Source organism: Cephus cinctus, unplaced genomic scaffold (assembly GCF_000341935.2).
Source record: "Cephus cinctus unplaced genomic scaffold, Ccin1 Ccin1_scaffold2608, whole genome shotgun sequence".
In the NCBI taxonomy this organism is placed as follows: Eukaryota; Metazoa; Arthropoda; class Insecta; order Hymenoptera; family Cephidae; genus Cephus; species Cephus cinctus.
Window position 1 is genome coordinate 139595 of NW_014334309.1, and position 27398 is coordinate 166992.

The window sequence follows — 27398 nt, forward strand, 5'->3', positions numbered from 1 at the left end:
TGGGTAATAAGCGACTAGCGAAAAAAAAAGGGGAGAGGAAAATGAATTGTTGGGTATTCATTCAGTACTCAAAATGCACTTTTCCTTCGAGATGAGAAATAATACAGCAATACCAATTTCACATGACAATAGTATAGTTAATATTTAGCGTCAATAGTATAATTACTTATCAGGATAACTGTCCAAGTGATGAGATACTCTCACAACAGGAGATATATTGTGTTCTTGCATCTCAGGTACATCATGAACTTGATGTCTTCTCAGTTGAACGTAATTCCAGTTCTGATTGATATTCGTGTTCTTGTTGTGGTTTTTATTGAGATTTCCGGAAATATCGGCGTAGAAGGACGCAGGATGTCCTCTCATGGGAGGATAAAGTGGATAAAGAGGTCGTGCTGGATAAGAAGGTCTATTGGAGTGCCATGGGTTATAGACTGGTTCAAAGTATACAGGCTTAGTTAAGGGCTTCAGGAGAGACAGATCCTTGCCATTTTTATCAGTGATGTTAACTGGTATCAAGGAATGTAAGGTTGAGGGAGATTTCTGATTTACAATTTTCCGTTGCATTTTCTGCATCCTTTTCTTCTTCCTCTGATGATGCGGATTCCGGTTGTGACACATTACAACGACGTCCTTATTTTTGGGCACATCTGTATTTTGTTTAATTTGATTACTTGGGATTTTCATGCAGTCTCCACTGGTGCATTCGGCACTTTCTGATTTGCTGCAATCATCGCCACTGCACGAACTGCTGTCATTTTGACAATTTTTACCTTCCGCACATTCCTCCGAGGAGGAGTCTGCGTTGCAATCGCCTCCAGGGCATCCGACTACCGGTGGTTGGCACTGAGGACCTACGCATTCTTTGGACTCTTCAGTTTCGCAATCGGCACAAGAACAATCCTCGCCACTGCATTCTGCTGGACAATTGGGACCAACGCATCCTTCACTTCCGGAGCAGTTTTCATCGCTACATTCGTCGCTACAGTTTCCGGAATCTTCGCACGAAGCCTTAGTAGTTGCTAAAACTGCTTTATTCAGTTTTGGTGTAAAGAGTTTCGTCGCGTTATTATCAATGTCAATTACTTTAGAGATTCCAGACGTAACATTGACCACTTCAGTGGGTCGAGGTGTTTCGGCCTTCGCGGGTATCGGTTTTACAATTTTCTTTATGGTAGATGGTGTTACGCTAATTGTGACAGATGGTGGATTGGTGGTGGTTACTCCTTTTGAACTTGCTTCACTTGATTGCTCCGTTATTTCAATCGTCTCTTTCAGCAATGTTTCCTCGTGACGAACAGGTTTTGATGTTTTGTTGGCGACGATCAAAGGAGAGGTTGTCGAACCTATTGGAACTGCAGTCAAAGTTATTGTAGTTTTTGTTTTTTCCGTCGTTGTACAATTAGTAGTTGTTGTTTCAATTCCATCTGTCGTCGGCAGGGTAACAGTTACCGCCTCTCCCGCTATTTTCTCTCTATCTACGATCGGTTGTATTGTGTCATGATGCGCCATATCTGGGATGATCGTCTCTTCTTGGTCGTATGTTGTTACAATGGAAGGGGGTTCTGTTATAGGGTTTTCTGCTGTTGTCGTTTCAATAATAATGGGTAGTTCTGTCGTTGTGAGTTGTGGTTTCGTTACAACAGGTGCTGGTGTTGTTACGACATAAGATTTTGACGTTGTCGTCGTGGAGATCACATTGGTTCCGATTGCCACTACCGGCGTTTTCGTTGGAATTTCTGTTGTTATGATCGTAACATCTGTCATCTCTTCGACCGATTCTGTCGTTGGCGCAGACGTTATTTCAGGCTCTTGAACTATTTCCACACTTTCTGTCGTTGGCGCAGACGTTATTTCAGCCTCGGGAACTATTTCCACACTTTCTGTTGTTGGCGCAGACGTTATTCCCGCTTCGGGAACTATTTCCACACTTTCTGTCGTTGGCGCAGACGTTATTTCAGCCTCGGGAGCTATTTTCTCACTTTCTGTCGTAACCGTACTCAGCTGAGTCATTGTTTTCATCACTTTGGCAGTTGCTAGTCTTTCCACCGACGTTGTCGGCTTCGTTGCCGCTAGTGACGTTGATGCTGTCGTCCATATATTTTCTCTAGGCCCATTACAAACCTCCAGCATAAGAGATCCTCTGTTGTTTACAAAATCAAAATACAAGAGTATCCAATTTTTAATTTCCACACTGACAAGGTCGCATTTTAAAACAACCTCGAGTCCAAGTCGAAGACAGGCTCTGGGATTGTTACAAATAATATCTATAGTGACGTTCTTAGCGTTCCACAAGCGCTCACGTATACTGTCAATGACGAGTATGAATCTCTTATGTTCTGTAACGGTACGAAGATTCTCATAGGCATCGAACAGCAAAAGAAGATCTTTGAGACTTTCAACGACGACACTGCGATGCCAGAATTGTGCGTGAACGTGCAGAGCCATCGCGATGTCTTTGGCAAATCCAATGTCCATAAGCTGCTGCATCGTTTCCATGAAGAGTTGTTCGGGACCTGACTGCTGATATTTCTCGATTCTGAGGAACTTGTCGACGATCCTTAAAGCCGTTACCTTTCGCAGGAGATAATCCTTGGCGCTAGCTACATCGGGATCAACAATATCAGAAGGTATGACCAGGTCGAATAAATATTTCAAATGAAAAATATTGCCCTCGTAGACAGTGCCAAGAAGTTCGATATTCGAATTGATCGATCCGACGTGCTTGATCACGTGTTGGGCAAGGAAGTGCACTTTATGAGCAATTGGTTCTGGGAATGTGTGCCAGTTAACTTGAAGATAATATCTGACAAGAGGCGCTATCGCATAAAATCGGCTGACCTGAAACGCGGACAAGGAGCGTCTGGTATTATTCCTTCTCGTTGCGTATCTCGAAGACAGAAGATGTCGCACCGTCTGCTTCTCAGCCTCCCGTACTCTCTCGTCGTACTCGTCGTACTGAATGTGATTCAATAAGCCAGCTAAGAGTTTGTCATTCAACGTCAGCATACCCTGCTGAAGATGTCGAACAATCATATTCATGAAAAATACATCAGGGTAAAGTTCATGCAGTCGACCCTTCTTATACACGTAATTGGTGTAATTCAAGGCTCCCGCAAATTGCGTTCGTAGTTTGGCCTGATCGTGTTTTCGAAGTTTCATGCAATTCCTGGCAGTTTCCTTAAGGCAGGTTCTCACGTGCAAGTGGATGTATTTGCACAAGGAGGACGGTCTTAGGTCCCTGTACTTCAAGACGCTCGGTACTATCTCAAAGATGTTGTACTTCCTCTTCATAGTCTCGTCGTAGATCCTGAAGAGGGCCTCGACCTGGCGCAGACTGAAGTCCTCGTAATGTTCAAAAATGATGGAGCCAAGGACGTCCAGCATTTGATAACGCAGTAGGGTGCCAAAGTGCAATAACACTTCTGTGCCTTCTTGAACCGTGTACGTGTTTTTGTAATCGGGAGTCTCGTTTAATTCATTTTCCAAATAACGTCTCAGCGGTCGGTTATTTCTTCTCTTTATCATCTTAGGTTCCTCGTCGTTTCTAAAGGAGTCATAGTCGATACCCTGGAACGAAAGTGGAAACAAATTTTAATTCAATTATTATCATGCTAATTGTCCGTGATCGATCTATCGATGTATTAAAAATATATATATATATATATTTTTTAATCGCCAATAGGCAGTTTCTGTCAACTACAGTGGCACTCGGTTACTCTTGTTCGATTAATTTTATTACCATGGCACACGATGACGGATTCGAAAATTATTCAACGGTGCAATGTGTGTGTCCAAATATGTTGCGTAGCTTGTTCTCGCCTTCTTGTACGATAGGCACGTTTGCTGGCACCAATGAAATATATGGTTGGACAACTTTAACGAAGATAACGATTCTTAATTTTATTACCGCTCGGAAATATTGCATGCAACGAACGACCCCCTTCTAACTTGACTCGCATTTCAATACCACCGATGCATAACCTATGTATTTTTCGATTTGTTCTTCTGACAAATTTGTAGATAATGTAGCTCTTTGGTAATTACGAACAACGACGGGAACTACGATTAAATCGTTGTCAATAATGGCACCGTGTTACGTCATTGATAATACGTTTAATATAGATATGCACTTTTAACGAATATTTTATCGCTTTAATTATCATCGGCTTACCGTAAAGTATCCATAAATTAGTTGATTATGAGTAAAATAGAATAATTTAGAGTCCACGACGTCTTTAACGATATGACTGTACTTAATATCAAGCAATATGAAGTTACATAAATTGTTTTGATATTTAGGAAATCATTAATTCAGCTCAGTCCTAATTAGAGAAATCAATGAATTCGACACAAATTCACTGATAACTGTTATCTCAAAGTTCGTAACGAACTGTGCAAATTAAAATAATGTTCGGTATCAAATCTTCACACTGCTGTATATACGACGTGTACTCGACAAATCAAATGAGCAACTATTAAAAAAAAAGGAGCGGGAAACCTCGAAATTTCCTAGCATAAAATTAGTAAAATAATTTTACTTTGATATTGAAATATTATATGAAATTAATATTTAATAGCAATACACTCACGCGTACGACGTTGAGTATCAGAAGAAGAAGTACAGCGTGAATGAGCATCCGATAGAATCGTCCACCTTGAACTAGCATTTCCCGCGCTGACATTGTCTACTTTAAAAAGAGCGTCGCGACGTCCGACGTATGCAGGTTGCTCCAGCAAACAATGCAAAGTAGTCGATGCCACCGAGAGTTTATATCAAATTTTTAACGACACATATAACCTCGAAACACCTACACACAGCCGAAACTCTCCTCCCAATTGCTGCAGAGCGCTCTGCTCTGCACGCAATTGCACGTCGATCAAGAAATTTAAAGTCAGTTATTAAACATATTAATAATCGAATCCAATCAAATGATTAATTCTCATCGTATTTCATACCTCAAAGATTCCTTTACACCTCCATTAAAAGTATCCACTAGGCACCTTATGTTCTTATGCCTTGACGAGCAGCATAAAAAAGGTGTCAATAGACGGACACGTGTTTCATAATGTTGCCGGAATAAAATAAGCGTCAAGTTAAGGGCGAAAGGAGGACGAAAATTGTTATTCGGATTGAACATTTAAGAAAAGAATTTATCATTTACTCTCAAATCTCAAGAGTAATCGAATTTAAATAAAATTCATTATCTTTCAATCGTACGACTAATCTTACTGTTATCGGTTGTTGGAATCATTGTTGTTATATCAATACTAATCGAATTTCATTCACACGATACGTAAAGGAGATTTAAGTGCACGGAAAAAGCGACGTGCTATACCTTAATCTCGTTGGTTTATTCGATTTACCATCGGATGGTATTGCCTACGTAGCGAATCTGCTCGTCCTACCGGGTTTCCTAGACCTGGAAAAACACTGTATTTCTTTTACCTGTTCTTCGTGACACATTTTCATCGATCTGGCACACCGCGTGTGACGAAAATAAGTATAACCAGCCAGGGTTAACTTTGGAAGGATGCGCTATAACTTTATTTTCCATCAAATCATCGAAGGTATGTGAGGTAATGCTCGGTAGCATTACATGTGTCTAAAGTATTATTTCCTGCAATGATTTTACCATCTGGAAAACGTAAAAAGGATACGATATTGAAAACGACACGAAGCAATTTTATGGTTGGGCTAAAAAAAGGTATAAATTCGTGATCAAATGGTTTTGACGTATTATATCGTAGTTACTCCCACTTTAACGGATAAGCTGCTACGAATTAACAAATGCTCGTATTCGAGTCGTGCAGCACGGTTTCACGGTGTGTTGCAGTCATAATGCAAGAACGATATCAATCGATATAAGTTATACGTTCTCGATTCTCCCAGTACGTATCGTTCAAAGTAAATGATTTTTTGATTCATTTAGTCAGTTATCGGAGTTTACAAGTATTGTTGTAATTAAATACAATACTTATATAGGCAATATAAAGTGATTACTCTTTAACATGACTTAGACCCGGTAGAATTAAAATTAGTTAACCAACAAAATATAATACGCGTATCTGAGCATCGTCAAATCGGAGTAATTGCGTGCAGTAAAGATAAAGCTAAAGATTATATACAAAGATTTTTCATAAAATAATTTATCCTGTCTTTTGATTGTTCTCAGAATGTATTTTATTCATTTTTTTTTCATAAAAGAATTTTCACCCAAGCAATAATTAATTACAGGAGTTAGGTGGCCGAAAGCTCAGGATACTCAGACTGCTGCAGAGTCTCGTACGTGTATTCTACGGGTGCAAGCTCTGAAAGGAAGAAATTGGAGCTTGCGCAAAACAGAGACCAATATGGATTCCCACTGCGTCCATAAATGACACGTCTTTTGTTGAAGCGTCGAGTTAGGGATAGTAGCTGACGCGCTAAACCGTCTGTTATCTGTGATTGGGTTAGTTTGACTGTTATGCAACGTGTGTAGGAGAGAGGGAGAGAGAGAGAGAACTTGCGAAGCAACATGTCTCAGGAATATATTTACGCCTGTCAAAGAGCGGAACTTTTGGGTCTGCCAACTCCGAGCGAAGAGGAATGGGCGAAGTCGCAGAAAGACATTCAGAGGAATTTGAATGAGGAATTGGAGGACGAAGAGGACAGGATTGCTGTGGTATTTACTTTAGATTATTTTTTTGGGACTTAATTAATTATTTATTGGTATGGTTAATCGATGAAGACACGAGATGAGTGGTGCATATTTTAATTTAGGATCTGGATCAGAAGGATGAAAGTCTTCGAGGTGTTACTGGTGGACTTGATGAATTAAATAGTATCCTTAATGCGACACAGAAAAAGATCAACAGATTTAAGGTATGACGGTACTATTGCTTTTTTAATTTTATATTTTTATTCTTTAAATTATTTTATGTGCAGACTGTTTGTGGCAGTCTTACAAACATCTTGAAGGTTCGCGTCAGTTCACGCAACGGTACACCAGATCACAGGCCGCTAAAAGCAAATCCGGATGCGGAAGAGGCTACTCCTGATATTTTAATTGCTGATGAAAATATAACTGTGGAAACGACGGAGCAGGTGGATCAAGAGGATCCAGGAAATTCTGTAAATTCAAAAAGTGCTATGACTGGCAGGAAAATTGATATCAATCAGAAAGTCGAATCTCATATTGATAAACTTGATTCTCTTATCACTAAAGCGGAAAAGGCTCAGTACAGCATGCAGTGTCAAACGAAGGAGATGAAGAAATTCCTTAAGTAACTGAAATGACAAGGAAAGTAAATAGATTAATTATTTTTTCTCATAAAATTCAATATCATTCGTGATATGAGTGGCTGGCAAGGATTATTTGGATTATAATCAAAATTGTATCGCGTGAGGAAATTGCGAGGATATTTAATAATGCGACTAGAGTAACTATCGAAATAAATCGTATTGAGTGAAGGAAGAAATGTTTTCCAAAATTCAAGACACATGCCGGTGCTTGTTATATATATCAATCGTTAAGTAGATTCTGTTTAGCTATTGTTGACAATGATGATGATTATAAGATTTATATTGAAGACTACAAATATTTGCTATACAATGTTTTGCAATCGAAAGGGGATGATTATTACTGAACTAACGAATTTGCTTGTTGTGCAGCGTTTTCCTATATCTTCAAAAATATAATACAGCATACGTATGTCTATTGCAAATAACAATTAACACGCTATAGTGAATCTAACCGCTTACATGTCTAATTTTACGGGACACATGTGTTGCATTAACAGATTTCACGGTAATTTATATAGTCAATATAGTTAATGAACGTTGCAATTTACCATCATGACACAAGTAAGATACTGATAACAGAACGCTAATTAATTATGTTAATCAATGCCTTCAATTCGCCAAGGAATTTGGCAATATGCTTATAATGCTATTGATACTGATATTATAATGATATTGATCTTCCAATCTCTGCAACCTTATACTATTATTTGTTAAAATAAGTGTTAACAAGGATAAAATCTTTAGAAGTAACGTCGCTGACTTGTTGTTATTACTTATTTGTTCCTTTAATACATAAGGAAGTGCGATAAGAGTAACTTTTTTCCACGATCTTTTCATTATCTCTTTGTCCCTCCATCTTCTTTTCCTTATTTGTATTTTTATACGATTTCCTTATCCGTAGTTTTTACGCTAGATGGCAGTAGTGCTCTTCTACGTACACGATAACCAATATGGCACCCTCCGTGATGTACAAAACAGTGTTTCATGAAGTGGTAGCTGCTTTACAGCGCGTAATGTTTTCTTAATAGGTAGAACGAATTTGACGTAGAAAATGCAAACGAATATGGTTGTTTCACCCCGTGTATTCACTGCAATACAAAATGTAAATATAAAGGAACTGTCAAAATGTTCACAAAAAGAAGTCCGGCCTATTTTGCCGTGTTTGGTTAGAATGAGTCTGATTTCGCCGTTAGATATGACAAAAGACTGTGTGGAAGGACGGAAAGAAATTTTGACTATTTTATCTGGAATCGAATCTGTGAATTCTATTGTCGCTTTGCTTTCCATTGATTTCCATGCCTTGGAGACGGACGTTAGAAAGGAGCAACAATTGAGGTTAGATTGTTTTTACAATAAACCCTGCAACTAATATTTTAATATTTAATATTAGTACACTGCTACAGTGATCATGTTTCATTTATATTTTATTTACAGACAGAAATTGGGAAGTGTTCAGACAGATAGTATTCTTGCACAGTCGCTACAAACTGGCCTTGCTTTAGAATTTGAAAGGAGTGAGTCAACACGGCGTATTCGATTAGTGCTTAGTGAAATACTGTTTATAGCTTCTCAGATACATGAACTGCAGAAGAATCAAGAGTTTCAAATAAAACAATCTGATCTCTTTGACAATGCTGTTTATATGGAAGAAATTAGCTATGTTATTTGCATTGCATTGGCCGAACTACCAGCTTTGCTGTCGATTTTGGATATATCTGAAACACTGTTACACGTTAAACATGGACCTGAGATAATTTGTTGGATCGTAGCAAATAGTCCAGACAGTTTTGCAGAAGTCTGTACTCACTTGATTGCAAATGGTGAAAGGCAAGAAGAATCTGCCTTAGGCAGAATTAGAACTCAGGCTCTTACAATGTTATGCCAAATGAATCCAAGCCAAGCCCTAGCAATAAGAGCTAAGTGCGTGGAACTTTGTAGGATGCCTGCATTAGCAATAACTTTGAGCCTCGATCATGAGAATGTCGAAAAGCCACAGTTGAAGAGTGACATGGTTGCTTTCGTGTCTGGTTTGCTACTGGGAAGCGATCAGCAAGTTAGAACTTGGATAGCTATGTTTATAAGAAATGGCCAAAAAAGAAAATGGGAATCTCACACAGCATTGCAATCCCTAAGAGAAGAATTACTTCGAAAATTACAAGCAATTGTTTCACATAGTTCAGATAGTCAGCTGGATGAATCTCATGTCGTTCAAGCTAGTGCATTGTTAAGACTCTACTGCGCCCTTAGAGGAATCGGAGGGATAAAGTTTCAAGACGATGAAGTAACTATGATTGTTCAGCTGCTGACCTCACATCCTCCGCCATCACCAGCAGGAGTTCGATTTGTATCCCTAGGACTGTGTATGTTGATTGCGTGTCCTTCGTTAATAGGACATCACAACCTTGAGAAAAAAAGTGTTGAGTGGGTTCAGTGGTTGGTACGGGAGGAGGCATATTTTGAAAGTGCCAGTGGTGTATCAGCCAGTTTTGGAGAAATGTTACTTTTGATGGCTATTCACTTCCACAGTAACCAACTCTCAGCCATTTGTGAACTAGTCTGTGCGACTCTTGGCATGAAAATACCTATCAGACCAAATAATCTTACAAGAATGAAACAAATTTTCATGCAGGAGATCTTCACTGAACAAGTCGTGACCTCTCATGCTGTCAAAGTACCAGTGACGGCTAATCTAAATGCTAATATACCAGGTTTCTTGCCTGTGCATTGCATACACCAGTTATTAAAGTCAAGAGCATTTGCAAAGCATAAAGTGCCAATAAAAAATTGGATTTATCGACAAATTTGTGACAGCGTACCACCTTTACATCCTGTGTTGCCTGCACTGGTTGAAGTTTATGTGAATTCAATTTTGGTCACAAGTAACAAGACATCAGAGCACACAAATAAACCTATAACGGAAGATGAGATTAGAAGAGTTTTTCAAAACAGTGTTTTTGGAGCCAATTTTGATCCAAAGAAAAGTGCTATGAGCATTGTAGACAATGAATCCGGTTGTATGGATGTTGATACATCGAAACCTTCCTTAACGTCTCAGTTGCTGTTGTTGTATTATTTGTTATTGTACGAAGACGTTCGATTATCGAATATGCATCATTTTATGTCGCAAAATAGAAAAGTGAAGTCTTACTCAACAGAATTTCTTTCCGAATTACCGATAAAGTATCTCTTGCAGCAAGTGCAACGGGATCAGATGAGTTATGCTGGTTTATTTTCCCCACTTCTGAGATTATTGGCAACTCATTTTCCACATTTGTCATTGGTAGATGATTGGCTCGATGATGAAATGATAAATGTTGATTCAATGACTGCTAATTATGAAACTGTTATAGTCAATGATATGTCTATAATTGAAGCCTTTGGCCATATTCAGACCTGCCCTTCGAGAACAGGTCGTATGCTTCGACAACTGATGTCTATAAAACCAACAGATATCTGGCCTTACGCTGAAACCATTATTCATTACTTTAAAGCTGTTCTTGATGATAAAGTTCCCAGATATATTCAAGGTTTGTTAACGCTATTTTTCAATTTATATTTATAAATATCCAAGATATAACATATTCAGCAAAAATCAAACATAAAAAGAGATTTCTAATTACTTTCAGAACTTTACAAACAAGTCTGGCTGCGACTAAACACAGTATTGCCAAGATGTCTTTGGGTTCTATCGATAAACGCACTATTAATAGAAAATTCAACAGTTCGGAACGTGTTCCTCACACAGGAAAATATCGTACTGGATCCTCTACAAGTATTAAGATGCGACACAAGAGTTTTTAGATGCGCACCAGTATTATCAGTAATTCTCAGGTATACACTTAACTATTAAATCTAATGAAGTCGTCTTCACAAATCTAATACATTTAATTCGTCAAATAGAATATTACAAGCTACATTGGCTGCATCTCGATCTCAACTGTCTCGTCATATGCAAGATAGACCCCTGACAGAAAAAATAGGGCAGCTGTCAAATGAAGCAGAAAGAGAAGATCTACGAACAGCTCTGGTAGCAGGTCAAGAAAGTGCAGCAGTTCAAATCCTGTTGGAAGCATGTTTAGAAACCGCGGAGGATCGTGAAATACCTGGACAAATGTGGTCCTTGAGAGAGATCCGTAGTGTCGTCTGTTCTTATTTACATCAAGTCTTCATAGCAGATCCTTCCTTAGCAAAACTAGTTCATTTCCAGGTAAGCCGCTAATCTAATTGAATTCCATTCTATGATCAATTAATATTGACTGTCGTTACAGGGTTATCCAAGAGAACTTCTTCCAATAACAGTATCAGGAATTCCATCGATGCACATATGTCTTGATTGGATTCCAGAATTGCTCTCACAACCAGAACCAGAAAAGCAAATATTCGCCGTTGCATTGGCGTCTCATCTTGCTGTTCAGTATGCACTTCCAAAGGCGCTGAGCGTCTCTCGACTGGCAATTAATACGTTAATTACACTTCTGGGAGTTTTGCCATCGAAGGATAGAGTTGTTTTATTTATGCCCGTGTTACCAGCCCTCACAAGAATATGCCTGGCATTTCCGCCATTGGCTGAGGATATAACTGGCCTACTGTTGCAACTTGGCAGAGTTAGTTCAGCTCAAGCGGCTCTTGGAGATAAATCTGCTGAAGTACTGTGTCGCGAAGTGAACACAACATTTTCCTCATTAATGCAGAAAGCAATACTGCAGTCGAGAGTATATTAAAGCTATAGTGATTAGGGAAACATTTTGGCTAAGACAAGAAGCACCGCTAGAATGTAAATGTAAAAGTAATATCTACTGCGAGTACAGGTATGTCGAAAATTCTAATGAAATTGTGATACTTTTTTATGCGAGAATCTTAGATTTTTATACTGCTCGTTATTACAGGTTATCAGGGAATCAAGTATTACATTTTGATAACATTATTATTTTGTTCTTTATGTAGAAGTACATCGTTATACGACTAATTGTTTTCATCGCCTCTATTCCTCTATAGATTAAATGATTAAATTATTGAAGAACAACAAGACTCGTGTTTCCTAATATCAGAACTGTACCAGACTGTACTTTGTCATATCTGTAATTTTCTAAATTATACTAAACCAATAATTGGATCAATACAGATGTATTGCTTTAGCGACCAAATGTACATAAGAGTTATTTATACTATTGTTATTTGTAATATTTCAATGTAAAGGATTATAATAATCAAAAGTGGATTCATAAATCGTATCTTTTATCAATTATTTTCCACTATATATTTAAATATGAAACGGATAAAACATTATCCGACATTACTTATATCGGCCTGTCTTGATTCTATTCGGTTTCATTGGCAATCTCCCTCCTCACCTGTGACGCGACAAGCGAGACTACCAGAGACTAGGTATTCATTTGGCCACGGTTTGAATAAAAGATATTGCGAAAAAAATGGTAGAGGTGAACATTAGCTTTGAATAACACTAGTGATTGTTATAGAAAAAAATTCACGTACAACCAAAAATTATACGCGCAGGCATCCATAATATCCGCACGGTCATAACAAATATTAGGTTATGGTACCGATAAGCTGTGTCTTAACACAACAATCATAAAATCTTTAGGCACACACCTCGTTTGAAGTCACGTGGGGTTACAGTAACTACAGAAACCTGTTATCAAAGTGTGCCCCACTAAAATTTAGTTACTTATCAGCAATACATATATATTTCAGAATGGCAGAACTTAAGGTATGTTGGATAAATTAGTCCCTTGTGAAGTTCCTTGCTAAATTTGTACCATTTGTTTATTTATAGGAATTACCAGAGTTGCAGGTCTTTAAAACTGTTCTCTGTCACAGTATCGTTATAATAGCTTTTCCAGCAATTTCATTCTTTTTGAGTAAAGTATTTGTATTTGATGGTAAGTATTTTAGACAAGAGTCATGATTCTTACTTTTCTACTGTGGCTTGATTGATAATACTGAATGCTTATTTACAGGGCTTCTGGGGATTAACAGTGTGCCAAGTAATATTTATGCAGCAGCAGTTGCAGTTGTTGTGCTGCACATTGCACTAGGAGCATTTATATATAGAGCATACTTTACTTCGCCATCAAAACCACAAGCTAAGACGGATTAATTCCATTTCTCTAATCGGCACACCAATGATTACTATAATAGAGCATACCTTTTTATATGACACACCTCAGATCTTTGCAGGGAACTTATTTGATGGCATATGATTTTTCAAATGCACTTATCTTTGATATTTTTTCTGGTTTGATCTACGCGACAACAATAATTATACTATGTTGAATAAATATGGAAATAATATGTAATAAAAATGAACAAACAGTACGTGTGGCTAGAGTAAAAAGGTGGATGAAACTCTTATAGAGTATTTCCAACCGGTATGACCATAACTACCTTTACAATTATATATGCGTTAAGCAATGAAAATTAAAGGATTGTAAATAGTATCAAAAAATTCTGTGACTTTAAACACAAAGCAACATTTACTTATAACAATGGGACAGAAGAGAATTATTTTCAGCAATACTGGTATACTTGAAAGGAGTCAAATGAAAAAATGGGCAACAAGGCTTTAAGCCCTTTTGAATTATGTATAACTTCACAATCTAAATTACAATACAGTGTATTTGTTTTTAAATATTTAATTTTTGTTCTTTAATAACAACGCTGCCATAAAACATGATTGAAATACGTTAACACGTATAATACTTCACATCATGCGGGCAAACACTTTTCTAGAATGAATATATGCCAATTTCTGGCGTGGGTATTACGCAGTCAGGTGAAGATCTCGTAGCAGACTCTTGAAAAATGTCATTAGTGAAATATTCATTTATTTAAGTATCGTAAATGCAGCACATATATGATGCAACGCGATGTTCCGGCAGCCGGCCGGTAAGTGATGGAATGGATACTCAATATATCGTTAAATACATAAAGTCGCCAGCGATATTACCTATTCTGTACTTTAAATTAGCTTACCACTATTTCCTAGCGTAGCTGGTCTCTCGCTTATAACATTGCTACAAGTTTACGCAACGTATTATCTCGTTCTCACCCTACTTGTAGGTACCTACCCTGAATTCGTGTCCCAGGAGAACACTAATACAAGGAAATTCATTTACTTTCGCTATCAATGAGATATGAGAGATCTCGACTATCACTTTGCATGTATATACGCGCAACAAGTTCTAGTCGGTGTTGGAAATTTTGAACTTTTAATCAAGACTGCATAGCTCGAGATTGCTTTTTCTTCACTTTTTGATACCCAAAGATCCTTCGGGAAACAGAGCCGCATAATTATCTTACGCTTACGATTAATTCTATTAAGCCGATCACGTCTCAATAACAAATTTCACATGTATGTCATTTCAAAATAATATACTCCCAAGAAGACGAATAGTCGTCTTTGACATCGAAGAGATATTAGGAAAGAGAGCCATCAGGGTTGTGAGACTTTATGTCTGACGACTAGTGGACACAGTGGGCATGAAAGATATGCTGAAACTAGCATAGAAATTCTGGAGGGGGGTTTGAAATACCATAAATTTTATATAAGACAAACTACGTGGAGGCTGACCCTCTTCTTTTTTACCAATCTCTCCTCGGTGCCTTGAATATCCTTAATCGATACGCATTCAATGTGTATCTTTCTCAAATTCGCTCGCGAAATCGTGAAAGTGGATAATAGAAAAGAAGCGAATTTTGCGGTCTTCTCTACTATGATATATAAATCAGGCGCTTTTGTGACGTAATGATAATGACGTTGTAATTAAATATTCATCATTTTAATCTTAGTAGATTTAAGGTTATGAAAAAGAAACAGCGTAGACCCTATTTTATTACTCGACGTCCATTTTGTCCTCGTTGGGTTTTTGCTGCTGTTGACTGTTCTGATTGTTTCCATCACCCTGACTGTTTTGATTGCTCTCCGGATGGTGGTTCTCGCTTGGCTTCTCCTTGGACTTGTCATCCTTAGGAGGTTCTGCCTTGGGTTTTGGTTTGTTCAGGATCGGTAGAACGACGTTGTTCAATGCCTATTATTAAATTCATACAATCAAATTGTTGAAGCAGACTCTCCATCGTAACCAGATGAACAAATTTCCTGCATTGATATAATCTTGAAACCTTACCTGTTTCTCACTGCGAATTTGGGCAATGGTAACTGGTGGCTGCTGAGTGCGTGGGGTGCTTGCAAGAATTACTCGATTCTCTTCAAGCCACGACCATTTCTCCTGCACTATCTTTTCTATTTTCTTAATATTCTCATCCGTTATATGAGAGAACTTATCGTCCTTTCCATGAGATGCTTTAATCTGGTCCAATCCTTTCTTAGCAATCTGAAGTGCACCAGCCAGTTCCTCCAATGCTTGATTTCTTCCTTCAAACTCTAGTCTTCTTTCCTTTATTGGTTCGCATTGCGCCTGTCAATCATCATTATTAAAAGTTTATCCTCATCGTTATCGGTACTTGGTATCAGTAATAAAAAGACATAAGCATGTATCTTCATACCTTGAGACGTGCAAGCCGATCTGAGTAGACCTGACGGTTGCATTCCTCGCCCTCTTCGTACAACCAATTTTCAGTTTCATCAAGTTCACGACAAATGGCTTCCCGATCTGATTCCGTGACGAATGTTGCAAGTTGATCTTCATCAGAAAGCTTTGCCCGTAAATCATAGACGTACTCCTCTAGAGCATTGCGGGCATCTATGCGCTCCTTCTCTTGTCTATCCTCGGCTATCATTTTACACTGGACAAAGACAGAATAGAGTGCGCATTGAGATATCTATTTTTTGCAAACTGACAAACCTACTTCGAGACGCTACCAATAATTTATACATATTTACGTACTTCTTTCTCAATTGCAACATCTAGATCACGCTGTGAGAAACCGCCGACGCGAGACTCCACGGGAAGTTCCACTGTGCGTACAGAAATCTTTTTCTTCCCTTTCCCGTCTCCCTGAAACAAATAGCGATGGACGAAATTATAAACTGAACGTATTTAATATGCGTCGATGAACATTCTCTCGTTTAACGTGACGACATACGAACACAAAAGGTCTTACGCATCGACGAAATTCATACATTTTTTATTTGTTCGGAGTCACCGACTTCCTTTCGTTTAATTCGCTTTTGAGTTCGGTATCTTAATTTCATGGCATTCACTCTAGACTCAGACAAACAAATAAAACGTAAAATTAGGGACTAGGAAGACATAGAAAAAGGCTGGAACATTGGACAATAGCAAAAAATTGCCTATTTCAATAGTTTCCGTGTGTGGTTAAGGAGCTAGAGGACGATTAAAGAAATAGTAAATAATCCAGGAGAAAAGAGGCGAGAGGTGAGGGTGATTAAAAGTGTAGAAGGAACTGATTGAACAGACATAATCATGAGAGGAGTTTTCGATTTGAACGGGCTGTTATCATCTCTCTGCGTTGTTTCGGCGTTGATTTACTAGGAGGTATACGATTCCTGGTGTTATTGCTGTCGTGCGTCTCGAAACATCTCCGAGGCGACGTCGAAAAAGGACAGATGGGTAGAGAGACACAGCAAAAACAGAAAACCGGAAACATGTTGTCTGCCTTTGCAAACAGGTATATACAATTGCCATAGATATCTTCAAACTATTATGCTTTTTCTATAGTTCTTGTAGACTATGTTCAGTTTTAGTTGTATATAAAAGTTTTAAAAAAAGCAAAGACAGACACCAGGACGTGACACAGCTGTATCTTGGACCCATATGCATTGATTAGATTAATTGCTGCGAAGCAATACTTTTAGACAATATTTATCATTCGGTGACTCCAAAACGATACTTTCGTTTTGTTCACATTTTGACAATGGGTCGGTGGGTTTACCTGTCAAGTACACTTGTGCCTCTTGAATCGCAAATTTTAACAAAAACAAACTTCGTCTAAGGCTACATACGAAAAAGTGAACTACGAACTATCACGTAGAAAATAAAAACCAATACAAGCTCATTGCAATAAGTGCTAATATGCAAAGTGACTAGAAATTTTGTATCAACTACGAATAAACATTTTTTGATTACGTTCAATGGGCATGCTCTTTTTGTTCTTGATGCTTGTTACTGTTTCAGTCTCAATGTTCTGATCCTAATTTTTCACTATCGACTCTCATGTTTTCCATCAAAACTTAGATTCTCCTTGAAGAAAAGATAAAAAAGATATGACTGTGAGTCATTTAGCAAGTAGATAAATGGAATAAAAGGGATAACAAAAAGCTGAGTCTAACGATAATACAATTCAAAAATAGCACTCACTCAAATGCATAAAAAAAAAGTAAAGTATCTCAATAACGGTGCTTTTAACATTGAGCATACAAAGTTAATACATGCCAGGCAATGGCATTACTATATGGGTATATATATTAGGTGACAAAACAGAGTATGTGATGTCACATCGACCCAGTTTAGATGTAAAGAGATCTCTTCCTTGTGACTATGCGTGAAGAAATCAATGAATAGAGGAAAAAACAGACGACCGTTAAACAGAGCATGGATGATAATCGCTCCCCTCCTAAACATTATTACATTCATATGCCGAGTAGCCATATAATAATCAATATCTGACTGTACAAATCGAGTATTCTTGAGGAATGAACATTGCCATTTTTTTAAAATAGAAGCCATTTCGAGAAAGAGGAGGAGAGTGACTGTTAATGAACACTAATGATGATATCTAACAAAGAAAGACCTGACGATATGCGATTCAAGAAACGCTGATGAAAGTGAAGACCTTGGATACGACGGGAAACCGGATGAAGCAAATAAATATAAAAGTGAGAGAAGTTCAGCGCATGTGGGCCTGTCAATACAAGGTGTATGCGTATGGGTCCAAGTAGAGAGAGTGTGTCGCGTACCGAGCTGAACCAAGAGAGAATCCTGCAGGAATAGGAGGGGACAGGCCCCCTCGAATCTCTTCCGTCATCGTCAGCATCTGAGTTCCGTCGCCTTTTATCCACGCTCACCTAAACCACAACAAACTCACATAGTCACGCAGCAGAGTGTCGTACAACCGTTACTTTAAAATACTCTCCTCGGCGTCATCGCCCGAGACTGTCCTAAGGTTTTAACGTTTCTGACAGTTTGCGCGGTTGCGATTGCAGAGCCAAGAGAACTTTGCGACGAGGACACTAATCAATCAGGGCACTCGACCAACATGTATACGAAACCACCTTTTCCTTTGCTAATCCAGATACTATTCTAACTACTTCGTGTCTCGGATTAATCTCTCAATTCCATGCGGACTTGAATGCCAATCGATTTTCATGATTCTCGAGATGACAATGTTATGCAAAAGATACGTATTTTATTTGAAAATTAATTCTATCAAACGATGCATACCTCTGGCGGTTGTGGTTCGTTAGCTTGAGCCTCTTGGTCCGACTTGTCCTTCTTATCTTGTTGTTGTTGTTGCTGCTGCTGTTGTTCGATTTCCATGTTTTCTTTTAGTTGTTGCTTCTCCTCTTCTTCCTTTTCTTGCTGAGTAGGCTCACGTTTTTCCACGAGAGACGCCGAAGCGATAGTCAAGATTCCGTTCAAATTTACTCTCACCTTTACTTTAATCTTCGACGACTCGCCTTCCAATGTTGGTTTAACATTGTCTATGTGAAATTCACCTGGGGAAAGAGAAGCATCGCGATAAATACAGTGACAAAAGTTCAAAGTAACGGTTGATTGTGTGTAAGCTGAAAATATAGGTATGTTTAGTGTCATACCGATATGAGTCTGCGGATACGAAGGTGGTGGAATACTGTAACTAGCGGTTAGGGTAAATGGCTGAGAGCGATAGAAGGTAAGCATCTTCGAGAAAGGTACAGGATGATTCTGTCCAAAAACTTCCATCTCTCTGAAAAATACAAAAATCGAATTATTGGAAAGCCGCAAACAATAAATTATACTGATTATATTCCATCAGCAGATATCACAACTTACCCTTCCTCGCCCTGAGTAGCATCCCAAGTAAGTTTAAGCGGATACGGCTGTATGTCCGTTACTGAGAAATCGCGAACACGTACAGCAGGACTCAGCATCGCGCATTGCAAAGCACAACCGCGAGCCACAGATTCATCCTGATTCAAAGTCGTCGACGACGCTCGACCGAAAACTTCTTCTACCAAACGCTTTATAGCCGGGACTCGACTGGAGCCGCCAGCAATCTCAACAGAATGTATATCATCGAGTTTCAATTCTGTAAACATGCAATTCTCAATAAGCAGTTGTGTCTAGAAATACGTTTTATCCAGGATACCGGGACCCAAAGACGACTTACTGGAATCTGCGAGGCATTGCCTCAGAGTAGCTTCAACGCGCTTGAAGAGATGCGCGCACATAGATTCCATGTCGGCTCGTTTCAAATCTCCATGGACATCCTTTTCGTCTATGAAACATTCAATATTAAGAGGTAGGCTAGTAGAGTTAGCAGACATCTGTTTCTTCAGTTTTTCCACCTCGGCGAGGAGTCTCAGGTAGGCTCTGGGATTGTTGTGTGCATCGACCTTGTAACGGACCTGGAAATCCTTGCAGAAGTATTCCGCCAAGATGAAATCTATATCCCTGCCTCCCAATTGACTATCCGCAGCACTTGCTAGCATCTATTCAAATCATGTGACGGATTACAGCATATTCAATATCATTATATTAAAATGGTAATGTTTCATAGACTTTAATGGATTGATCCTACTGACCTTAAGTTTGCCCTTATGGAACGCGCAGATGCTCACTTGTAAGCTGGCATGACCGCAATCGACAAATACAACGTTACGCGGTGCGCCTTCCGGTGCAGGTAGATCCTGTTTGTAAATCCCGTAGCAGAGTGCGGTTGCGGTCGTTTCATTCAAAAGTCGCAGTACGTTCAGACCAGCTATGCGCGCTGCGTCGAGCAATGCTTGTCGTTCCACTTGAGTGAAATAACTAGGAACTGAGATGACGCAGTCATTCACTGCTGTTTGAAGGGCAGTTTCTGATATATCTTTTAATTTGGTGAACAACATTCCCGTTATTTGTTCTGGTGTAAACACATGTTCCTCTCCTAGATATTGTACCTTAAGAAAATATTAAAAAATAGATATGTCAGTAATTACGATGATTTGACCTTCTACTCATAGACTTTCCTTCTTTCTTTTAGCACTCCGTATATATCTTAAATGATTCACCAAGTACCAAGTATTCTAATGAGATATAAATAAAATCAGTGACTCCGGTAATGTGAGAAATCTGGCAAAATGCCCACCATCAAGTAGACTCACGGACATTATGTTGCAATTAAGCACAGAATGTCATTTTTATTAAAAAAAAAAAAATTTCATCAAACTTCATTGTCAGAGAACAGTAGAAAATTGAATGCTAATAGTGCAATAACACAAAGTTGATATTATCATAAACTAATGTCAACAAATCTCAGTAGATAAAAATTGTAATCAGATTATACAATGTAGAATATTTATAATTGTAGCAACTTCTTCCACTTAGTTGATTGCTAAATCTGAGTGTGAAACAAAGAAGAAAAAAAAAACCTTGTTTTAATTATCTGAGAGTAGGAAAATATATAGACTTGAAAATGTGTAATGTATGTTTCAAAATGGAATAGGAGTATGACACATAATGTGAGTTTTATAAATATTGTGGGAAGCAAACTTACATGTATTCCAATGCTTCCATCTGGTAGTTCAGATGTTTTGAATGGTAATGATTTAAGCTCTCGCTGAACATATGGATCATTGTATTTTCTCCCTAGGAGTCGTTTAAATCCAGAAATTGTGTTTTTCATATTTGTCACCATTTGGTTTTTTGCTGCTACTCCAAGAATACGATTTTTTCCACTGAATGCTATACATGATCTGTAAATTCAAAAATATATTAAAGTTATGATCACATATTTATTTTAACCTATTTAATTGTGCATTGATATCTCAAAGGATGTCAAAAGAATATCTAACTATTAAATTCTGTAGTGCTTGCGTTGCCTTTCCTTTGAGTATCCCTATCTTTCCTCTTGTGGTCATTATACACTTAAAGTGCTATGGATAAATCAATAGAGAAAGAAAGTATAGTACAAATTTAACCCATAATTTATTTAAGATCATAAAGCATTTAATTTGGGAAGATTATATTTTGAATATACTATATATATTGTAAGAGTTAACGTGCCATAAGGTTGATAGCCTTGAGTATGAATCATCTTAAAAACAAGGTACCCAAATATGGAAAAGTAGAAAAATATAGAACTACCACAGTTACCTAAGATATCTATTAAAAGATTTCAATACAAATTATCAAATATATTAATGGATTGACATATACTTATTACTTTATGTATATCTTCTTGAATTATAAGATGAATAAATAAAAAAGGCCCTTATAAATACATATAATTCTGGAGCACCCTCATGAAATATTTTATGGGCAACCAAAAAGCATGCATATAAGTGCATAAATTTTTAATCATACAGTTTACATTTTAATATACCAAAGGAACTACAATTAAAATGTAAAATACTAAATTTATCCACAAGTATTATTTAACCAGTTTGCAAAAGCTTTTCTAAATCCTATTTAACGATGAAAATTGACAAATCTTAGTTGTTATAGTGAAGATCAAATTAGATCATTCAAGAGAGAGATTAGATAAAAGAAAAAATTACATGAATTAAAGAATTTGACTAGCACATTATGAATAAAATACAATGACACTCAATTATATAGTACATCAGTAATACCCTTTTTTCTTTTTCTTTCTTACAAGGAACAGCGCGAGATATCTAAAGAAGTGTGAGGGACAAAAAAAAGTGAAAAGGAACGAAAGAATGAGAAAAACGAAATTAAAAGAGTGAGACAGAGAAAGACAAAAAAGGAAGCATGCGATAGAAAAATGCCCGGCTGATGATGATTTGCCGGTACAAGTGAAATTGTACAGTTCCTCAAGCACGATGGAATATTCCAGTACTTACGGTGTACTGCGAAGACTGTAATCATTCGCAATAGTTTCGATGCCACCAGCGCGTGCTACGGCGATATAGCAGCTTTCGTTTCCAAAGTCGATTCCAATCACGGACATCGCGGCCATGGTTGATGGGTCGCCTTGAAACCTCTTCCCGGATAATCCTTAATACTTTAGATGAAATCACACCTAAGTCGTATTTCCTCTAAGAAAATATCCAAATCAGACCCGTCGATTAGATTTTTCTCGGTGATAGTCACTAATGTACGTTCTGGAGCACTTTTGATAGTCTATTTACTCAATAAAGTCGCAAATGGTAGACACGAAGGAAAGCACCGTGACTTGGTGACTGCTTTCTGCTAAATGCTGCTGAAAACTGGCCAATCATGGCGACGCAGCGCCCTCTTCTCATTGGTCCTTCGACCGGCCTGGAATATTCTGGAAACGCATCCCATTGGTCCAACAGTACCCATATTTTCTCGAAAATTCGAATATTTTACGACCATTTGCATCACGATTTTTAACAATCCTCTCTTCGCTTTGCTGTCGAATCACGTTGAGACACATAAACGTTTCCCATAAAAATATTCATTCATCTATATAATACAGTAAATTTTATGACTATATATTAGATGTTCTTACGTACGTAAATCGTTTTCAATTAGTAGGCTTACCCATTGGGTTTTCAATACGCTAAATATAGAATGTTAGTCAGTAGAATATGAAACATGAATTTCATTTTATACAGGCATTTTTTGAGTAAAAAAACTGTTCAAAATGTACATCATGCAGAACTACTATTATGACATGTTTAAAACACTTTTTTTAATACGTATACATACTGTATACATACTGTTTGGAACATAAGTTTGAGTCCAATATCTCAGAAAAAGGATTCGGTGTTTTTGAGTATCTGCAATATATTGTTCGTTCGTATTAATGTTTGACACTACAAGTTCATTTATTACGTATTTATAACATTAATTAACCATGGTAAATGGTCCATTTGAATAGGGGATTGTTGGTTTAGATCATTTTGGTTACCATATCAACGGCGTCCAGTCGGAGCGCTATGGCCGTCTCTGAAAAATCGATTACACCGAGATGACCACTTTTAGAAGATAAACCGTCTTTAGTAATTCAAAACTGATTATCTAAATACTTGAAAAATGTCACAGTTGTGTAATTTAAAATTGTATCCCTTTGTAAAAAGTACAAAGGGTGTAGAGTACGTATTAAACAGTTTAACTTTTGGAAATAAGAATGGAAAAGTCCGGAATACGTTGCGTCAGAATGGAAGAGGTTATATGCACATTTTACCAAAATCTTATGATTATCAAAGTTGTCAACTCCATAAAATCATTGATAAGTATCTCTCAACTTTTCATGTGCCTTTGTGTACCATTAGAAAAGAAAGTTTTGATCGGAATAGGTATGATGATGGAAAAAGAGGTTATAGAAATTTAGGGCTAGTTTTGAGTGGTATTGGACTTGTTGTGGCTCTGTGCGATGCACCGAGTTTTACGAAAGGTAAAGTATATAATTGCTTATAATAATTGATGTATGCTAGTAATGAGTAGTTGATTTTACAGAAAAGCGGTTCTTTCGGGCTGCTCAGTATGGCAATATACCGGATCTTAAAAAGGTATTCTATCAGTTTGCCAATTTAGATCTCAGTTTTGCAATAATATTATTGTATTTCATTTATTTTTAATGTTATCTTCAGGCATTAGCTGATGGGGTTGATGTGAATGCAAGACATCCATTGGGATGGACGGCATTACAAACGGCAGCTATCAATGGCAAAGTTCAAGTGATTAAATTTTTACTAGAAAGAGGAGCAGATGTTAATGCAGGAGATCAATTTGTCAATGTATATAGAAGTGCCATGGACAAGGGATGGCACTCTTTGGATGGTATGGCTCTGATACGTCTTATGCATTTCATACTATGGATATTATTACATAGCGGAATCAATTCCTATATACAACATGATTTATTCGATTCATTTTAGTACTCATGTACAGAGAAGAAGAATTTTCTGATCGATTGAACAATAAAGCCACATATCAAGGCTTTACAGCTCTGCATTATGCAGTTTTGGCTGACTCAAAAGAATGTGTTAAAGCTTTATTAGATGCAGGAGCAGATCCTACCATCGAAAATGAAGCAGGCCATCGTGCTGTAGATTATGCTAGAGACGGCGAAATAAAGGAAATGTTAATAAAGCATGCCGTAAGGTACGACGAAATACAAAGGGAGAAGGTGAGTAATGCAACGTCCATTAGTTTTTGAAACTTTTATCAACTTTATTCAAAAGAAGCAATACGTATTTAGGAGGCAGAAGAGCGACGAAGGTTCCCACTGGAACAACGATTAAAACAACATATTGTAGGTCAGGAAGGAGCTATTTCAGTTGTAGCATCCAGTACGTTATTTAATTTGTAACAATTAATATTCAACTTTCTCATTTTCATCAATCTGAAAATAAAAATTCTTCAGCTATTCGCAGGAAAGAGAACGGCTGGGTTGATGAAGAGCACCCACTGGTATTTCTGTTTCTTGGATCATCCGGTATTGGCAAGACGGAGCTAGCAAAACAATTAGCAGGATATATCCATAAAAATAAGCCGGATGGATTTATTCGCCTCGACATGTCCGAGTATCAGGAGAAGCACGAAGTTGCCAAGTTAATTGGTGCACCTCCTGGGTATGTTTCTATATTTTCCTTAAATTCGCTGGTTATAACATTAATTATCTCATCATCCTTCATTCAGATACGTAGGTCATGACGATGGTGGTCAATTAACTAAACTCTTGAAGAAATCACCATCAGCCGTTGTACTCTTTGACGAAGTAGACAAAGCACATCCTGACGTATTAACAGTACTGTTACAATTATTCGATGAGGTATTTATCAATGTAATCCAATACATCAATTGAATGAATTATACGAATACGGTATTCCATTAATGATTCACAGGGTAGACTGACGGACGGTAAAGGAAAAACAATAGAATGTAAAAACGCAATTTTTATAATGACTTCCAACTTGGCAAGTGAAGAGATAGCACAACACGCAATGCAACTTCGCGCCGAAGCTGAAAGAGTTTTGTCTCAGAGGCTGGACAAGAATGACGATGGGGATCAGGAACCAGAACACATTGAAATATCTCGTAATTTTAAGGATCACGTGGTACATTGTCTACTTAATCTAAATAATGTTTTTCTGCATTTAGAAAAGTCTCTTTATAACGAATCGATCGACAGGTACGTCCAATACTGAAAGCTCATTTTCGAAGAGACGAATTTCTGGGCCGCATTAACGAGATTGTCTATTTCTTACCATTCTCACGTGCAGAATTAATAAAACTGGTAGCACGGGAATTAGAAGCTTGGGCTGCTCGAGCACGAGATAGACACATGGTGGAATTAAAGTGGGATAGAGAAGTCTTGTCAGCTTTAGCTGACGGATACGATCCCCATTACGGTGCACGTTCTATTAAGTACGAAGTCGAACGACGAGTAGTTAATCAATTAGCAGCAGCGCATGAACGTGGACAATTAGGTACGTAGAGATGAAAATAAAGTGATTATTACGTAAACGAAAAAAGGAAAATAAATCTTTCAGGAAAAGGAAGCTGCGTGCAACTAAAGGCAAAGTGGCATGAAAACGGAGTGAGTATCGGGCTTTCCGTACGACCACCAGGAGTGAAAGATTTTGTGGAAATTACGAATAATGATTACCTAATAAAAAAGGTCGATTCCACGTTCTGACTGGATCTGGTTACCCGACAGTAAAACTTCCAATGCAGAGAAAACATGGCGCGCGTTACAGCGTAACGTGAGAGGCCGGACCTGAACACGTGTTAAATCATTAATGTTAGGAATGACAAGTTTATAGAGGATGTATATTCAGACTTATATATACGAAGCAGGTTGAAGAGATTTGAAGAGCTTTTTTTTTCATTAGATACAATCTACTAGTACAGATTGCGAATCGCTACACGTTGTGTATTTTAACTGTAAGAGAAATAGTCAAGAGATCTTGCAAGAGAAGCTCGTTGTTCGAAGTTGTAAATATCCTTGAGTAACGATAATGCAAATCGTTGATGATAATAAAAAAAGGAAAAACTTGTCATTGTAATTCTACAAGTATCATTATCCAAAAAACTCTTCATTTATCTCCACAGCTCGTGTCTCCGAAGAAAACGATGTCCTTTACTTTCTTGATGTAAATAAGTTTATCTTTATTTTGAAACAAAATCACAGAAATACATGACAAGAAAATATCGGTTTGCACATCACATTTAGGACACATTATTTATTTCTTATGACCTACGAAAATTGGAGGCCGATTTTTAAGCCGTTTCACGAGGAGCAGCTTTTAACGCAATTTTACGAAAATCATTTCCCTATAACATCATCTTTTTTCCTTTGACAATCAATCGCGACAATTCAGACTTCCATATTTTTTGCGTTAATACAAATCCCCTGCCTTGCGGCTTGTACGCTGCCCAGATTTTTCTTATTCTCTATTTCAGACATGCCGGAAGTAATCGGCTCCTTGATTATTTGTACGACGGTATTTATATAGGGTCATTTAGGCCAAACGCATTGATTGAAAGTAAGCCTGTCCATGTAAATTCTATGGTAGAAACCACATTCAGCTGTTACGTTTGATACTGAATAACCCATGTATTACATGTAATACATAAATATGCTATACTGGGTGTATATACTGGGTGTCCCAAAAACAAAAAAATTAGCAAAGTCAGTTTAATACATAAAATATTGAAAATCCATACTATATCTGTTTTGCAGATATTTTTTTCGCAACATCCATATATAAGGATGTGCTGTACAGATGTATATACTATATAGTTTATATATATATATATATATCATTTTTAATATAAATACACCTTTTATATACTGTATTGTAGATATGCATATATAGAAATACTGTAGGTATAATATTAAGCGTACGATTCGGACAATATGCTGCTTTTGATAGCGGGCATCTCTCTCTGTTTCTCTCTCTCACCCCCCCCCCCCCCCCCCCCCCCCCCCCCCCCCCCCCCCCCCCCCCCCCCCCCCCCCCCCCCCCCCCCCCCCCCCCCCCCCCCCCCCCCCC

At 37.8% G+C, this 27398-nt stretch overlaps 6 protein-coding genes across 12 annotated transcripts; 4 read left to right on the forward strand and 2 right to left on the reverse strand.

Annotated features, from left to right (window-relative positions):
- Positions 1–56: 56 nt before the first annotated feature.
- Positions 57–4770, reverse strand: LOC107274290. The gene is made up of 2 exons (XM_015753291.2): positions 4593–4770; positions 57–3570 (listed from the first exon to the last, which is right to left on the reverse strand). Exons 1-2 carry the CDS (start codon positions 4683–4685, stop codon positions 163–165), a joined length of 3501 nt encoding a protein of 1166 aa, XP_015608777.1. The 5' UTR covers positions 4686–4770; the 3' UTR covers positions 57–162.
- A 1477-nt stretch (positions 4771–6247) lies between these two features.
- LOC107274295 lies at positions 6248–8035 on the forward strand. Its single transcript, XM_015753297.2, has 3 exons — positions 6248–6665; positions 6764–6865; positions 6929–8035. The coding sequence occupies exons 1-3, from the start codon at positions 6519–6521 to the stop codon at positions 7268–7270; spliced, it is 591 nt and encodes a 196-aa protein (XP_015608783.1). The 5' UTR covers positions 6248–6518; the 3' UTR covers positions 7271–8035.
- A 116-nt stretch (positions 8036–8151) lies between these two features.
- Positions 8152–12511, forward strand: LOC107274293 (integrator complex subunit 2). Of its 2 annotated transcripts, XR_001539428.1 has the most exons (6): positions 8152–8620; positions 8720–10812; positions 10912–11116; positions 11186–11492; positions 11554–12093; positions 12172–12511. XR_001539428.1 is itself a non-coding variant. In XM_015753294.1 (5 exons), the coding sequence occupies exons 1-5, from the start codon at positions 8337–8339 to the stop codon at positions 12004–12006; spliced, it is 3342 nt and encodes a 1113-aa protein (XP_015608780.1). In that variant the 5' UTR covers positions 8152–8336; the 3' UTR covers positions 12007–12511. The 2 variants fall into 2 exon arrangements, 1 of the variants encoding a protein (XP_015608780.1); XM_015753294.1 differs by having other exon boundaries at positions 11554–12511.
- Positions 12512–12576: 65 nt separating this feature from the next.
- Positions 12577–13621, forward strand: LOC107274296 (vacuolar ATPase assembly integral membrane protein VMA21 homolog). 2 transcript variants are annotated; one of them, XM_015753300.2, is made up of 4 exons: positions 12577–12670; positions 12763–13013; positions 13080–13185; positions 13264–13621. In XM_015753300.2, the coding sequence occupies exons 2-4, from the start codon at positions 12999–13001 to the stop codon at positions 13401–13403; spliced, it is 261 nt and encodes an 86-aa protein (XP_015608786.1). In that variant the 5' UTR covers positions 12577–12670; positions 12763–12998; the 3' UTR covers positions 13404–13621. The 2 variants fall into 2 exon arrangements, with proteins under 2 accessions (XP_015608786.1, XP_015608785.1); XM_015753299.2 differs by having other exon boundaries at positions 12638–13013.
- A 489-nt stretch (positions 13622–14110) lies between these two features.
- On the reverse strand, positions 14111–22658 carry LOC107274294 (97 kDa heat shock protein). Of its 3 annotated transcripts, XM_025091569.1 has the most exons (13): positions 22560–22658; positions 22272–22466; positions 20963–21161; positions 20010–20366; positions 19595–19916; positions 19258–19513; positions 19041–19171; positions 18667–18941; positions 18183–18290; positions 16150–16260; positions 15809–16048; positions 15430–15720; positions 14111–15333 (listed from the first exon to the last, which is right to left on the reverse strand). In XM_025091569.1, the coding sequence occupies exons 2-13, from the start codon at positions 22385–22387 to the stop codon at positions 15139–15141; spliced, it is 2601 nt and encodes an 866-aa protein (XP_024947337.1). In that variant the 5' UTR covers positions 22388–22466; positions 22560–22658; the 3' UTR covers positions 14111–15138. The 3 variants fall into 3 exon arrangements, with proteins under 3 accessions (XP_024947337.1, XP_015608781.1, XP_015608782.1); XM_015753295.2 differs by having other exon boundaries at positions 22272–22637; XM_015753296.2 differs by lacking the exon at positions 18183–18290 and having other exon boundaries at positions 22272–22637.
- Positions 22659–23159: 501 nt separating this feature from the next.
- On the forward strand, positions 23160–26570 carry LOC107274304 (caseinolytic peptidase B protein homolog). Of its 3 annotated transcripts, none has more exons than XM_015753319.2 (10): positions 23177–23791; positions 23842–23906; positions 23988–24177; positions 24276–24526; positions 24599–24689; positions 24764–24971; positions 25039–25171; positions 25245–25457; positions 25532–25829; positions 25893–26570. In XM_015753319.2, the coding sequence occupies exons 1-10, from the start codon at positions 23431–23433 to the stop codon at positions 26036–26038; spliced, it is 1956 nt and encodes a 651-aa protein (XP_015608805.1). In that variant the 5' UTR covers positions 23177–23430; the 3' UTR covers positions 26039–26570. The 3 variants fall into 3 exon arrangements, with proteins under 3 accessions (XP_015608807.1, XP_015608805.1, XP_015608806.1); XM_015753320.2 differs by having other exon boundaries at positions 23184–23791; positions 23854–23906; XM_015753321.2 differs by lacking the exon at positions 25893–26570 and having other exon boundaries at positions 23160–23791; positions 25245–25531; positions 25623–25818.
- Positions 26571–27398: the final 828 nt, after the last annotated feature.

Bases quoted from the DNA above. Each gene is read 5' to 3' on its own strand.
- LOC107274293 (XM_015753294.1), top strand. From the start codon at position 8,337: ATGCAAACGAATATGGTTGTTTCACCCCGTGTATTCACTGCAATACAA. The intron at 10,813-10,911 runs GTTTGTTAACGC...AATTACTTTCAG, and splicing joins AGTTCCCAGATATATTCAAG to AACTTTACAAACAAGTCTGG. The intron at 11,493-11,553 runs GTAAGCCGCTAA...CTGTCGTTACAG, and splicing joins CAAAACTAGTTCATTTCCAG to GGTTATCCAAGAGAACTTCT.
- LOC107274294 (XM_025091569.1), bottom strand. From the start codon at position 22,387: ATGGCCGCGATGTCCGTGATTGGAATCGACTTTGGAAACGAAAGCTGC. The intron at 19,514-19,594 runs GTAAGTCGTCTT...GCATGTTTACAG, and splicing joins GCAATGCCTCGCAGATTCCA to AATTGAAACTCGATGATATA. The intron at 18,291-18,666 runs GTATGCATCGTT...GTTGTGGTTTAG, and splicing joins ACGAACCACAACCGCCAGAG to GTGAGCGTGGATAAAAGGCG.
- LOC107274295 (XM_015753297.2), top strand. From the start codon at position 6,519: ATGTCTCAGGAATATATTTACGCCTGTCAAAGAGCGGAACTTTTGGGT. The intron at 6,666-6,763 runs GTATTTACTTTA...ATTTTAATTTAG, and splicing joins AAGAGGACAGGATTGCTGTG to GATCTGGATCAGAAGGATGA. The intron at 6,866-6,928 runs GTATGACGGTAC...TTTTATGTGCAG, and splicing joins AAAAGATCAACAGATTTAAG to ACTGTTTGTGGCAGTCTTAC.
- LOC107274290 (XM_015753291.2), bottom strand. From the start codon at position 4,685: ATGTCAGCGCGGGAAATGCTAGTTCAAGGTGGACGATTCTATCGGATG. The intron at 3,571-4,592 runs GTGAGTGTATTG...CTTTCGTTCCAG, and splicing joins TGATACTCAACGTCGTACGC to GGTATCGACTATGACTCCTT.
- LOC107274296 (XM_015753300.2), top strand. The intron at 13,186-13,263 runs GTAAGTATTTTA...GCTTATTTACAG, and splicing joins TAAAGTATTTGTATTTGATG to GGCTTCTGGGGATTAACAGT.
- LOC107274304 (XM_015753319.2), top strand. From the start codon at position 23,431: ATGTCACAGTTGTGTAATTTAAAATTGTATCCCTTTGTAAAAAGTACA. The intron at 24,178-24,275 runs GTATGGCTCTGA...GATTCATTTTAG, and splicing joins GGGATGGCACTCTTTGGATG to TACTCATGTACAGAGAAGAA. The intron at 25,172-25,244 runs GTATTTATCAAT...AATGATTCACAG, and splicing joins TGTTACAATTATTCGATGAG to GGTAGACTGACGGACGGTAA.